The sequence below is a fragment of the Leucoraja erinacea genome, chromosome 4 (genome assembly GCF_028641065.1).
Source record: "Leucoraja erinacea ecotype New England chromosome 4, Leri_hhj_1, whole genome shotgun sequence".
Classification (NCBI taxonomy): Eukaryota; Metazoa; Chordata; class Chondrichthyes; order Rajiformes; family Rajidae; genus Leucoraja; species Leucoraja erinaceus.
The window spans coordinates 47978360-47992715 of NC_073380.1; the positions used below are offsets into that span (position 1 = coordinate 47978360).

A 14356-nucleotide genomic window follows, 5' to 3' on the forward strand; every position below is an offset into this window, starting at 1 on the left:
ACTTGCTCCCTCTCACCTTAAATTTATACTCTCAAGTAATTGACATTTCTAACTTGGGAAAAAGACTTACTCTATCTACGCCATACATATTTTGAACTACTTTTATTATATCGCCCCTCAGCCTCCAACACTCCAGACAGATCCAAATTTGCCCAGCCTCTCTTTCTACTTAGCGCACTCCAACCCCAGGCAATATCCTGGTAAATTTCACCCAAAGCTACTCCAAAGACTCAACATCCTTCCTTTGTGCAACAACAAGAAATGTACACAACACTCAAAATGTAGCCTAACCAAGGTTTAACAAAGCTGCAAATGAGTTACCAACTTTTAAACGCAATGCTGCAACCAAAGTAGGGAACCATGCCATATGTCTTCTTTACTACCCTAATTACTCATGTTGTCGCCTTCAGTGAGCTTGCACCCCAAGACTGCAATTTTGCAGCTAAGGTCTCAAAATGTATTATTGCATATTTATCCATACTTATGCAGGTGCATACTTCATCTGCCATTTCACCACCCAAATTTCAAACTAATCTATACCCTGCTACATTCTTTGGCTACGTTCCTCACGGTTCACAATTCCACCAAATATTCTGTCATCTGCAATGCTACATATTCATCCATTCATTAATATATATTTCAAACAAGAGGTCCTTGCAGAACACCACTGGCCATAGACTTCCAGATAGAAAAGTATTCCAACAACTACCGTCTGAGTTCCAACATATGGAAACAGTGAAAAATCTCAAATTTTGTGTTACTCATATGAAGTCCTGATTTTCCATAACCTTTCTTTTTCATTGAAATTGTATTGCACAAAAACATGGCCCTGAAAGCCATACTGGCTTTCAAGACCAAAAGAAAATGAAACAGGTCAATGGCCAATAGAAGTTCAATAATTTCTGATTAAAGACAGCATGCAGTGCTGCCCCATCTACTAAGTGCAAAGCCATAGTGGTACAGGATAGCACTTACAAAGAAACTACTGGTGCGGAGAGCTTCCAACGTGGGCGGCGCTGAACAACATCGTGGAGTCCTGGGGCGCCTTGCAGAGGGTCTACAGCAGCAGTCTCCACCCGGCGCGGCCTACGGACTTTGGAAGCCGCCGACTCCGGTAGGAGGGGGCCGACTCTGGTGTCCATGCCGCTGAGGACATCACGCAGCTCCGACGTCGGACTTGTATCACCCCGGCGAGCGGTCCTGGACATCGGGCCGCCCGTAGCTGCAACTGCGGAGGGCTTGGGGAGGCCCTGACCACGAGGAACAGTGGAGGAAGAGACTGACTTTGGTGCCTTCCCAAACAGTGGGAAACTTTGATTCTGCTGTGTGGGGATGTTTTATGTCAAATTCTATAGTGTGTTGTGTTCTTTATTTTTATTGTATGGCTGTATGGGAATTTCATTTCACTGTGCCATCTGGCACACATCTTGTTTTGCTTCTACCCTAATCTCTCACTCCCTTATATGTCAAGTACCCCAACCCCAACTACTGCCATATCTTAACTGAATTTCCCCAATCTTTCTTATCTATCCTGTTACTCATACCGGTGGAGTTTGCTTTCTTCAGATATAAAACTCAAAACAGCTGCTATTAAATGTCTTTGAATTATAATAGGGGTAAAAAGGCAGTCAAACCAATGATATATTGTAGGAATTAAATTGCAATTTATTTAAAGAGTACCATTTACCTGCAGTGATATACTGTGGTGGGGTCATAGGCGCTGAAGCTCTCAAAGCACCTTTATATCTGTGGGGGAAAAAAAAGAAATTTATTTTTATCTCTGCTCTGAATCGCAAACCCCTTTAATTTGAGACGGGGCCACTAATTCTAGGCAACTCTCCAAGGGGAAATATCCACTCTGCATCTATTATATTAAACCTTGAAATAATGTTCTGTTTCAATGTGATCACCTTCCCATTCTTCTTATCACAAATGTATATAATTAAGTAATCCATCTATATGGATGAATCTCTGCAACTCTCTGCCACAGAAGGTGGTTGAGGCCAGTTCATTGGCTATATTTAAGAGGGAGTTAGATGTGGCCCTTGTGGCTAAAGGGATCAGGGGGTATGGAGAGAAGGCAGGTACGGGATACTGAGTTGGATGATCAGCCATGATCATATTGAATGGCGGTGCAGGCTCGAAGGGCCGAATGGCCTACTCCTGCACCTATGTTTCTATGTTTCTATATCCACCCTTGTACTCAAAAGCTCTTCTAATAAGTGCAATAAACCTGGACATGCACTTTTTTTTTAAGATAACTTATCACGAAGCAACAATTATTCTTTTGCTTTGTGTTTTGTTCTTACATAAAAATTCAGACTCGGGACGATTGCCAATTTTTGCCATATTGAATTTATAGGTTTTTGGTATAAATAACTTGGATTCACAACTTGATCCTTACAAGTTTATTTTTCTTTAGAAAACATATTACAGACTTGTCTGGGTTATTTACAACACTTCAATGATACCTCCAAAAATTGCGGTTGCATTTCATACGAAATATCATAATTAAAGGCAACCAATAGGGATGAGATTAAAAAAAATGTATGATTTGTTTTTAAACAATTTATGAATTATCCGTATGCTATTTTTAATGCTAAATGTTTTAAATACAATATGCTATCTGCAAGTTTGTCAGTGGGTGAATGACCAGACTAGTAATCTAGAGACCTGGACCACCAATGCAAAGACCCTGGTACAAATCCCACCATTGCAGCTGTGCAGTTTAAATTAAATGAATAAGCTAGAATTTAGAAAGACAACCACCTCCATCATGGTGATCATGACCATTAGAAATATCTAACAGGAATACTAAAATCTGATTCATTAATGTTCTTCATTGGCATAAAGCTGTCCTGACCCGATTTGGTTTATATGTCACTTCAAACCCAACCCATTATTGAGCCCAAAATGATTTAGCAACCCACCCGGCTGCTGGTGACTCATCACTAGTTTTTACAAAAGCAGTAAGGGATGGAAAATAAATACTAACCATATTAGGAACACAAGATCCAAAAAAGATGAATAAATTAAAAAATGTAACAGAATAATACCCAAATCGTAATAAGCAAGTTCAGTATTTCAACTGCACATGCCCAGGTCATAGGTCATTCGCGATAAACATTCTTGCCAGCTGAGCTGCTGCATGTATACAGACCTGAGTTTCATTTGTATTTTCCAGATTTGCTTCTTCGAGGTAAGAAAATACTGCTTTCAAATCTATTAACTAGGTGTATTTATGGTTCATTTGTACAAAACTATGATGATTTGATTGGTTTTATTGCTTTATGCTTCGGTGAGTGAGCGAGATCGTGACGATGAATAACACACGTTTTTTAATTGTTTTTGTTGGGGGGGTGGGGCGGGGAGAATTAAATGAAAGGGTTCAGAGAAAACATGGCAGACAAAATTTAACAGGAGTAAACTGTGAGACAGAACATCTTAATGAGACCATTTTGGAGAGAGAACGGATGCCTGTTCTCTCTCTCTTTGAAGGAGGCGCTGCCTGCCCCAGCGAGTGGGCAAACGCGGAACCAACCTGCAATATGAGTGGGAGCATTTTCTCTTTGTCGACAGTTGGGATGGGAGATCAGGGAGAGAGCGAGCTGGCGATGCCGTACAGACGGAACAGTTTAACAACAACCCATTAAAATCCGTCCTTCGGCCACTTGGCAACCTGGTCTGATCTGATCTGACAGCCCTCTCGCTAGCTCGCTGCGTGCCCAATCCTAACGTAGAACCTCCACAAAACCTTTGTGCTTCAGGTAACACCTGCACAAAGAGTCTCTGCAAACAAGGGCTGGCGAACTGTGCTGGTCAACGTGCACTGGGCCAGATGGCTGGGGGAAACGCACCGCAACCACCGCAAACATGGAACAGCACAGACCCTCCACTCAATCTATCCAAACCTAAAGGGCAGGCATTTCACAGTTAAATGTCTTATATCGGATTGGTGGCTCCTTCACAGGGCCAACCCTGAGCTCAGTTTTCCTCGGAGATTAATCTTTGCCTTAACGGTACATTCACACTGCATGCAGGTAAAGCATCAGCCCACATCACACTGATACAGTCGCTGCCTGCCTCAGATTAAATATATTTTTACACATAAGATATGAATAAAGATAAGAAAATGTTTTAAACGCAAGTAATATTTTCTTATTCTATCAGCTAACACATTAGGATTAAATGAAAATAATAAATTCTTTAACTTTTTGAATATCTCATAATTGCAGATTAATGAACTGAACTAGAACCGGGACTGTGTAAGTAGTATGTGAACAGCAGAACAAGAAAGGAAGCTATTGAGTTGACAGAATTCTAGATTAATGCCTTGGTAGAATAGTTAACAATTCATAAACAGTTTATACTGCACTGCCGTCATGTTTTTTTTTTTAACCCCTAATGACCTTTGACAAATCCCATGATTCCTTGCGTTTATCGAAATACCGAACTCGCTTATTCCACTCAACGCAATTCATTCTCTAGATATCATTTTTTTTTAAACTGTAGATTACAATATAAATGTGCAGCATTAATCCCAAATATATCATTTTTTCTCCCTTCAGTAGTTTTAACAATAAACATTTTATAATAACAAAGTTTATTTTTGTGGCTACAAGCTAAAAATATTAAAGACCGTATTATCTTGTTTATGAGAGTATAATTGGCCAATTGTCAATAGGAGTGACTGCTTGTCAATCTTAACAGCCACTTGGATGAAACTAGTAGGCTCCTCTTGAGGCAATGGTGTCTAATTACATCATGGATTTTTTTTCCTTAAGACTTTTATTTCCAAGGCAACTTTTCCTGCTCAAATTAATTTAATTTCCAAATTAACTTTTACGTAGTTCTCTAGATCAAAATCACATTATAATCAGTTTAGTCTAGGTAATACAAATAGCATTCCCCAATTCATCAAACAGGTTATATCCATTATGCGTTACGGAAACACACATTTTAGCAGAGTTACCTGCAATCCTTCGTTAACATACATTTGTGGTTTACATAATATGCTTTCAAGAGGGAAATTTCCCTGTAGCTAATATTGAACAGACCAATATACTTTAAAATATAAGTGATACTCACTTTTTCAAGGTGTCCCTTAATTCAGGCACTGAGCGAAGACACTGTACAGTAGCATTCATATAACAAGTATTTCCAAGATTGGTGAGCCCACATGGAAGATCCATCTGACAAAATAAATACCCAGTTATAGTCATAGAGTGATACAGTGTGGAAACAGGACCTTCAGCCCAACTTGCCCACACCGGCCAACATGTCCCAGCTACACTAGTCCCACCTGCTGCATTTGGTCCATATCCCTCCAAACTTGTCCTATCCATGAAGAGACTTAATTTCAAGTTATTTATGTTGAAGACAATCTCAGGACTAAACAGGCATTAGGCAGGTTTATTACAGAGATGTTACATACATCCTTCAGGATGGTGCCTGCAAACAACTTACCACAACTACATAATACAGAAAAAAACGTTATTTCAATTGGTTTTAGTTTACAGGGTGGAATCAGGCCCTATGGCTCACCAAGACCACGCCAAACATTGATCACACTAGTTTTATGTTATCCCACTTTCTCATCCACTCCATTCACAATTGGGACAATATACAGTGGCCAATTAACCTACAAACCCGCACGTCTTTGGGATGTGGGAGGAATCCGGAGCACCGGGAGGAAAGCTACACAGTCGCAGAGACAGCATGGAAATTCCACCCAGTCAGGATCGAACCCAGGTCTCTGGTGCCTAGAGGCAGCAGCTCTACCAGCTTTACTAATGGTGACAATGGACTTACAGCTGAAGCCAATTGTTCTTCTGTCATGTCTTCCATAAATGTTGGACGTACAAGCGGTTCTTCAGGCAATGCCTCTGCCGATCCCATCATTAAGAGAGTCATTCCCTGTAAATATTATTTACACAGGTTTGTAGTTAAACAACATATTTCAAGTGACACATGGTAAATACTTCACCTTTCTCACACTATCACTAACATTCAAGACAAATGGAAATAAGGAGTTAAATAGCTACAAGATCCTGATGAATAATTATTTGGCCATAAGAGATTCTTCCATGAAGAGTCTTAATGTCAAGACTGTACGAATACAGGGTGGAACTAAAATTATGTGTATTTTTACCATGTGACTGCTTATTAGAACCAGGATGTGAAGGTTCAGGGAAGCACTTGTCACAGCAGTAGTTAAAAGGGAAAGGATGTAATAGGGAGATCATGGAAAGAGAAGGCTGGCCTGTTCTGTTTGTTTGGATACTATATTCTTACCAACTTGCCTAAATCCAATTCCAAAGACTTATACAGGTCCTCCCTGATTTACAATGAGTTTTCATCCCTGAGAATTATTCGTAACCCAAGCATTTCTCGTCAGAAATGAGGCTGCCAGCAATATATTTAAAGAAATCATTGGTCAAGCAAAGGCAAAGTGTCATTAAATCAGGCATTTAAGTCAACCAGAGTTCTCTACACAATGCAATGTTTTGCTGCAAATCAATTCCCACACAGCTGAGCATGTCTCGGCCCTACAGTTGCCAGCAAATCCATCCTACCAGTCTCTCAAACACTAATTTGCACTTACGAATGCCTTCCATGCCTTTGGAACCTGGAGAAGACCGGCATTATGAGCATGATCAAGCTGCATCGTGTACAAACTGCATGATACAAAGCAACAACCTGCCAAGATTCTCCCCAAAACAATTTACACCTTCAGCCCCAAGAAGTTTAAGAACATCAGGTGCACACAAACACGATCTCAGATTTCCATGACACCAGAGGGCATCATTTGGCCCATTAAGGCACTGAGCAACTCCATTGCCCACACAATGTTTCACTGAGACTGGTTCCCCCACCACCACCCCAATTCCCATCGACTCCCCTTGAATTCTACTCTTTGGGTACACATTAGAAGCAATTCACAGTGGCCAATTAGTCTCCCAGCCCACCGGTTGTGGAGGTAGGCACAATACAGAGGGAATGTCATGCAGTCACATGGAAAACAGATAGCGCCCATTGAAACTGAGCCACTGGAGCCAGAAGATGACAGTTTTACTCCCGATGCTGACTTTTGATGAATATAGATCACTATACATTCATCATCACTAGGTTACATTTCTGAAATTCCCTAATTACAACACATCAGTGTTTAAAAAAAGACGTATTACCATTATGTTCAAGTAGGGAAGACTGATAAATGTCCGCATGAGAAGAAGTAGTTTTGAAAAGGAAAATCAAGCTGGCCTTTTTAATCCAACTAAATATTTCAAACTTCAGACTGGGCCCCATTCTGTTACCTGATGGTGACATTCTACTGTTGCAAAGCCTTGTGTTGCACGAATGATTGAATGCAGTAATATTAAATAAAACAGTTTCTCATCTTACTTACACTTTTTATCTTGATGCCACCCCATTCATCGTCCTAAAAATAAATAATAAGAGTTAAAAAAATGTTTAGGTGGATTGTTAGCAACAACAAAGCAAGGAACTTTGATGTCCTTTTACATCTCAAAAGTACACAAAGTTATTCAAGTAAATGCAGGTCAAGCAACATCTCTGGAGAACATGGACAAGTGACATTTTGGGTTGGGGCCCTTCTTCATATTGAAGGGTATGAAAAAGGACCTAAAATCTAAAATGTCACTTATCCATGGTCTCCATAGCCACTGCCTGCACTTTGCATAAACCAGCATCTGCAGTTCCTTGTTTTTACATGTCAGAAAGTCACAGTGGAAAAAACCTTGTATGTGAGGGAGTAGAGAGGGGGGGGGAAGGAAATCACTGGGGAAAGTCTCCGATTCTAAAAAAAAAGATATTTGGTAGGCCAAAAACTATCAAATTACACATCTCCCAGTAACCGACTCAATGGTGACACAAGAAACTGAATATGTGGAATCTAGAGAAAAAACAAAAGGCTGGAGAAACTAGGTGGGTCAATTAGCATCTGTGGAGAGAATGGATAGATGACTCAGGTCAAAACCCTTTTTCAGACAGATCAACTGCTCACTGACTCTGTTTTGCATGTGTCAGATGACCTGAATTGGTTTACAAACCAACAATGATCAAGCAAATTTTAAGCATGCTTCCAAGTCATAACACAAACACAATAATAGTTGACCAGTTTGATAACTGGTCAGTGGCAAGGCTTCAGTGGTAATTAGCTATAAAGCATATGAAATGAAAGAGATCTGTCAGTCCAGAAACTTGCACACAAGATGCAAAATTTGTGCCTCCAGATGAGAAATTTGTGCCTGTAGATAGAAACGTAACTGAGGCTCCAGTGCGTTAGTGTTCTGCGGATGGGCTCAATGACAAAGTGCAAAGTTACATGCACCAACTTCAGAGCACCATGTCACTTGGGACTTCTGCATTTGGCCAATCATACATGAAAGACTAAACTAGGTGACAGCTATCTGTCAGTCGGCTCAGCACAGCCCAAGAGCAATAATGGTCCTGAACCATGGACCTAAACTGAAAAAAAAAACCTTCACATTCTTTGATATTTTAGGCTAAAATGTATTTATCTTATAAACGACTAAATTTCTGGATGATAGACTGCCTTTTTCTTCTGATGGATTAATGAGAAAAAAATGTACATTCGTAATCTAATATGGAAAGGATATGCATTTTTTTTTTAAATCAAAGCAAAATGACTGCATGATCCTCTGGATCAACAACATGGAATTTTAAACAATGACGGCACGGATAAAACCAAATGGGCCTGAGGGAGCCATAGCAATAAATTCCTTCTACTAGATCTTAGGTTAGCCAAAAAATTGATACATTCAAATTAAAATGCACCACCTTGTAATATGAAACATTTCAATTATATTATTTAAATGAACAAATGAAAATGCAAAAACAAACCCTGTGAAAATATACAAGTAAACAGACTTTCAACATATCTATTAGCTTGGAATTTCAGTTTTGAAATATTATAAAGGACAATGCGATAAGATGGGAATCTTCCTTTTCTAGGATAGTTTTTGGACAGTACATTGTTCACCAGTTTCTGAGTTTCAAAAGACCAGTGATGGAAGGAAACAAAGAATTTTAAATTATTCACTGACAAACATTATCCCCACTTTGCATAAAAGTAGCATTTCTAAACCCATCCAACATACCTTTAGTGTGCCTCCTTTAATCATAACCTTCTGTCTTTCAGGCTGAACTCCAGTCAGCGCAAATAATTGTGCTTTAAAAACCACAGGTGGATCATCGGTGTTCAACTCCAACGCATCAAACTTCTCTTTCCCCCATTTAACATTTACTAGGAATCAGAAAGAGTTTCTCAATTATTTAATGGCAATATTTGTGACAGCATTTTAGAGTTCACAAGAATAACACATACAAATATTATCATTTCAACTGAGGTGCTCCCTTTGTCTCGAACAACAGTAATCAGGGCTCGAAATTAGCGGTTTCCCGGGTGCCATTGACCACCTAAAGTGCCGCCGGGCAATCTAAACATCGAGTCGTTTTTGCCCGGCTTGGCACGCAGATACTGGTTTATACCAATAGACACAAAAAACTGGAGTAACTCCGCGGGTCAGGCAGCATATCTGGAGAAAAGGAACGTGGCGTTTCGTGTCGGCGGCGGCTGTATTGCGGGGCAAAGATACTAGGTACGTGGTGACAAAGGGTCAGAGCGAATGACGGGCCCCGCACAACAGTAGCCGCGGCAGCGGCTCCACCGCCTCCTCCTCCTGGCGGAAGGAGGCCTCCCTCTCCCTCCCTTCCTCGGCGTGCGAGAGGGGTTGTTTTGCAAGCACCATTGGCGGAGTTGCAGGCAGTGGCCGCTATCGCCCTGATAACAGCCGCTGCTTGCAAATCCGCCAACGGCGCTTTCAAAACAACCCCTCTCGCATGTCGAGGCCGGGAGGAGGGAGGGAGGGAGAGAGAGAGAGAGAGAGAGAAAGAGAAAGAGAGAGGGAGGGAGGGAGGGAGGAAGGTCTACTTCCACCGTCTGAAGCAGCTGCACCAAAGATCCTATAGCTATAGGATCTTTGAGCTGCACCGCTTGGCCCCGCACATTGTCGGCTGGCGGAGGATGGGAGGCGGTGACGAGGAGATCCCAACAGCCACCCCCTTTGGCGGCAGCATTTTGGCGTTGGACAGGGATGGCCAAGGCAGCGGGGCGATGTTGTCCGAGGAGCGGTGACCTTCCTTCCACCACACCTCCTCTGCCCCTTTCCCCTCCCCCCCCCTCTCTCTCTCTCGCTCTCTCTCTTGTACGCCCCCCTCCACTACTCTTATCCTGGGGCCCCTCTTCTCCATCCCGCATTGATCCCCATTCCCTCCTGTATTCAGTCCTCACTGACATCCCCTGTGCTCCCCTCCCCATCTACCCCCCCCCCCCCAATCTATTCATCGCCCTACACACCTCGCATTGATTCTCCTGCCCCCCCCCCCCCCCCCCCCCCCCCCCCCCCCCCCCATCATCCTAACTGGTCCCCCCCCTTCCCATCCATCCTGCACTTCTCCCCCCATTCATACTGCACTGATCCTCCCATTCATCCCGTAATGACCCATCCTCCATTCACCCACACCCTGACCCTAATGTGCTTCATGTTCTTCAGAGCGAATATTGACTATGTTTGATAACGGAATAAAATCAAATGTGTTTTAATTCCCAATGTTATTATTTGTTTTGACACCTTTAAACATAAAGAACATTTGCTGCAGTTACGTCCTTTGGCCATCTCTTGTCAGTTAGTGTAATGTTTAACCTGTCAGATGGGTATAGTCGGTTTTAACAGCTATTATCATAAAATGCCTTTAGAAATTTCCTTGCAACCTGTATATTTTGGTATGGATAAATTATGTGGGAAGCCAGAGTGTTTCTGTGCCAATAGCAATAACGACCCATGCTATGGCCATGTCATGGTAATTTTTGGTCCTTCACAAAAAACATGCTTGCATCAATCTGTAGTGTGCATGGTTAAACATATATGTTACCATGGTCCAGGATTTATTGACACAGGTTGATCATACGCTGAATAATCCAACCACATTTTTGTTTGGAAGTGGAAAGAACTAATAGAAATTGCATTAATTGCAATGTGTAAAAAGAGTTGAGATATTGTATTATAATTTTGCTGCATGTCATTGTGGTATATATCATGTCTTGATTGGTGAATATGTTTAGTTTGTGAGTTATTTGAAGCAGAAATAATATGTGAATGGAGACAAAAGTGCTGGAGAAACTCAGCGGATGCGGCAGCATCTATGGAGCGAAGGAAATAGGCAATGTTTCAGGCCGAAACCCTTCTTCAGACTGATGGGTTTCGGCCTGAAACTATTTCCTTCGCTCCATAGATGCTGCTGCACCCGCTGAGTTTCTCCAGCACTTTTGTCTACCTTCGATTTTCCAGCATCTGCAGTTCCTTCTTGAACATAATATGTGAATGCTTCATTGAGCATAATTCCGACTGGTAACTATGCACTTCGTCCGAGCACATTATCGCACGCGTCATGCAAACTGTCTTAAATGACCACCTAAACTGTCATTTGGCAACTTAAAAAGCTGTCAAGGTTGTCCGGCTGGCAGCAGGGGGAAAAAAGTTAATTGAGAGCCCTGGTAATGCACAAATGTCGCATTGATTAATGTCGACAGATTGTACCTGGATAATATAGAACTCCCAAATACATTTAGTTAACATGAATTTGTGGAATAGCTTATTCATTATCAATATAAATACTACGTCACCACCAGCTGACGTAAAACGCTTTGTTTTCCATTAACTTCGAGAAAAATCACTCGAGTTGCGGAAGGACTGTTTCCATATCTTAGGTTAAAAATTACCTAAGTGAAATTTACTGAGGCATACATTGTCGGTAATATATGACATGAAACAGCTGCAAAAGCCTGAGCAACGAGTGTCCACGTGAAGCCGGAGGTGGATAAGGAGTTGGCTAATCTGCCAGTTAACGCATCAATTACTCGACTTAAAAGAACATTAAAAAAAAGATAGGAGAGGAGTTCCTTTATAGTCGAAGTAAAGGGCCCGTCCCACCAGCATGCGATTGCATGCGTCTAGCACGACCAAATGTGGTCACTTGAAGCGTACGGCCTCGCGGGGCCGGTCCCACTTCGATTGGCGGAGACGTATGCACGGGTTGCGCGGGTTGGTCCCGACATCGCGCGGGGCTCCAAAAATCTTGCACTGTTTGAAAATTCCACGTGACAACGGCCTGTCGGCGCGCAGCCGCATCAAGGCCGTAGGCAACGTATAGACGAGCTTACGCAGCATCTTGACGGCATACACCTAGCGTGGCATTGCGCGATGACGTCACCACCCGGCGTGCCGTTGCGCGATGACGACGCCGTGCGATGTCCAAATTCAGTCGGTCCGCCTCCTGCCCAGCTGTTTGGTGAGTTGGTAAATTACGTCACACGCGTATTTTGCGCGTACTTAGCGCATACTTACCGCAAACTCAGCGCGAACTCCGCTTCCGTTTGGTCGCGCTAGACGCATGCAATCGCATGCTGGTGGGACAGGCCCTTAACCACATTCACTATTTTTCTGACAGGAAAGGAAGGTTCCACAAATCTAGACTGTCTCTGAAGCAGGAATTGATTCAGGAAGTGGGTGATAGATGGTACCCTCACAAATTTCTAGCATCAATAATTATGTGCCTTCTTTTTTTTTCAAATGTTTGCTCATATCTCAATCATAATACTAAAGTGGAATGTATTAGTCATTCTTGAAATCATTAAGAAAAATTAAATATGTGTCTTATACTTTAATAACTTTTACCGAAGATGTTACATAGAGTCATAGTCATAGAGTGTGAAAACAACCCTTTGGCCCAACTTGCCCACATGGCCCAACCTGTCCCATCAACATTAATCCCAACTGCCTGCGTTTGGCCCATATCCGTCCAAACCTGTCATGTACCTGTCCAAACGTTTCTAAAATGTTGCGATACCACCAGCCTGAATAACCTCCTCTGGCAGCTCCTACACCCACAACCCTGTGTAAAAAAATTACCCATCGGGTTCCAATTAAATCTTTACCCCCTCGCCTTACACCTATGTCCTCTGGTTCCTGATTCCCCTCCTCTGGGCAAGACACATTGTGAGTCTACCCGATCTGTTCCTCTCATGATTTTGTACACAAGATGGTCATTAGCGGCAGTTTGACAATTGCACAGCTTCAGCAAGGCAGGCAGGCAGTTTTCCACGTGTGATTGACAATAAAACCCAACATGACTGCTGCTCCAGATATCTTTGTCGTCAGATTTGAGAGGCCAGGTGGTCTTTCCCTATTTTCTTACATATTAATTGGCAGATTTGGCAACTCCTTATCCACCTCCTGCTTCACCTGGGCACTCATCCCACTAGTTTATATGGGAATTTTCTTGCTGTAATTTGCTCCTATTATCTCAGTGTCTCATGTCAAATATGTTTGACATCAAAACAGTGTATGCCTTGCTAAATTTTACTATTTTATTGTCACAGAAATGAAAAGTGGTGCATATTAATGCACATTTAGGATTCCAGTCTCCAAGCAATGTGTCGGAATTTGATAGTTATGCCCCTTCTGAAAAATCCTGGCTATCATTTTTGCTCAGTTATTGTGATAAATTTGCTCAACTTTGGCCCTAATAATGATTTTCATTGTTATTGATGGAACCAGTAATACGCTGCAGGAACCAGGGTTGGCTTTATTAACAGGTATGTTAATAATAATTTGACATTACATAATTCTGCCTAGTATCTTTTGTACAACATTATGATCATCAATAATTCATGAATTTTGTCCCTCAACTCACTCCTTAAATACCTGGCACTGTCATACGATCATAAGACAAAGGAGCAGAATTAGACCACTCGGCCAATTGAGTCTGCTCTGCCATTTGATCGTGGCTGATCTATTTTTTCCCCATTTCCCTGCCTTTTCCCTGTAACCTTTCACACCCATACTAATCAAGAACCTATCAATCTTCTCTTTATAAATACCTAATAACTTGCCCTCCATAGCAATGAATGCCACAGACTCACCACCCTCTGCCTAAGGAAATTCCTCCTGTCTCCATTCTAAAGACAGGTCCTTTTATTCTGAGGTTGTCCTCTGGTTCTAGCCTTTCACACGACCCGAAACATCCTCTCCGCACCCACTCAATCTACACCTTTCTTTATTCGATAGGTTTCAATGAGATCTCCCTCATCCTTCTACACTCCAGCAAGTGAGTACTGGCCAAAAGCCATCAAATGCTCCTAATATATTAACCCAACCATCTTTACCATCAGTTCTCTATGACTGACCACAATAAGTTATCTTTTTAGTCTCAACGTTGTAATATTCCTCTGGTTTTGTCCTAATGTGGTTCC

General features: G+C 41.9%; 1 protein-coding gene across 1 annotated transcript in view; it reads right to left on the reverse strand.

The window, feature by feature from the left end:
- usp14 (ubiquitin specific peptidase 14 (tRNA-guanine transglycosylase)) overlaps positions 1 to 14356 on the reverse strand; it is a 31005-nt gene that overhangs the window by 15216 nt on the left and 1433 nt on the right. The window contains exons 2-6 of the mRNA XM_055634179.1: positions 9144 to 9289; positions 7409 to 7441; positions 5812 to 5916; positions 5089 to 5192; positions 1688 to 1746 (exon numbers count right to left, since the gene is read on the reverse strand). Coding sequence (XP_055490154.1) covers positions 1688 to 1746; positions 5089 to 5192; positions 5812 to 5916; positions 7409 to 7441; positions 9144 to 9289 — 447 coding nt within the window. The remainder of the gene's footprint in view (positions 1 to 1687; positions 1747 to 5088; positions 5193 to 5811; positions 5917 to 7408; positions 7442 to 9143; positions 9290 to 14356) is intronic.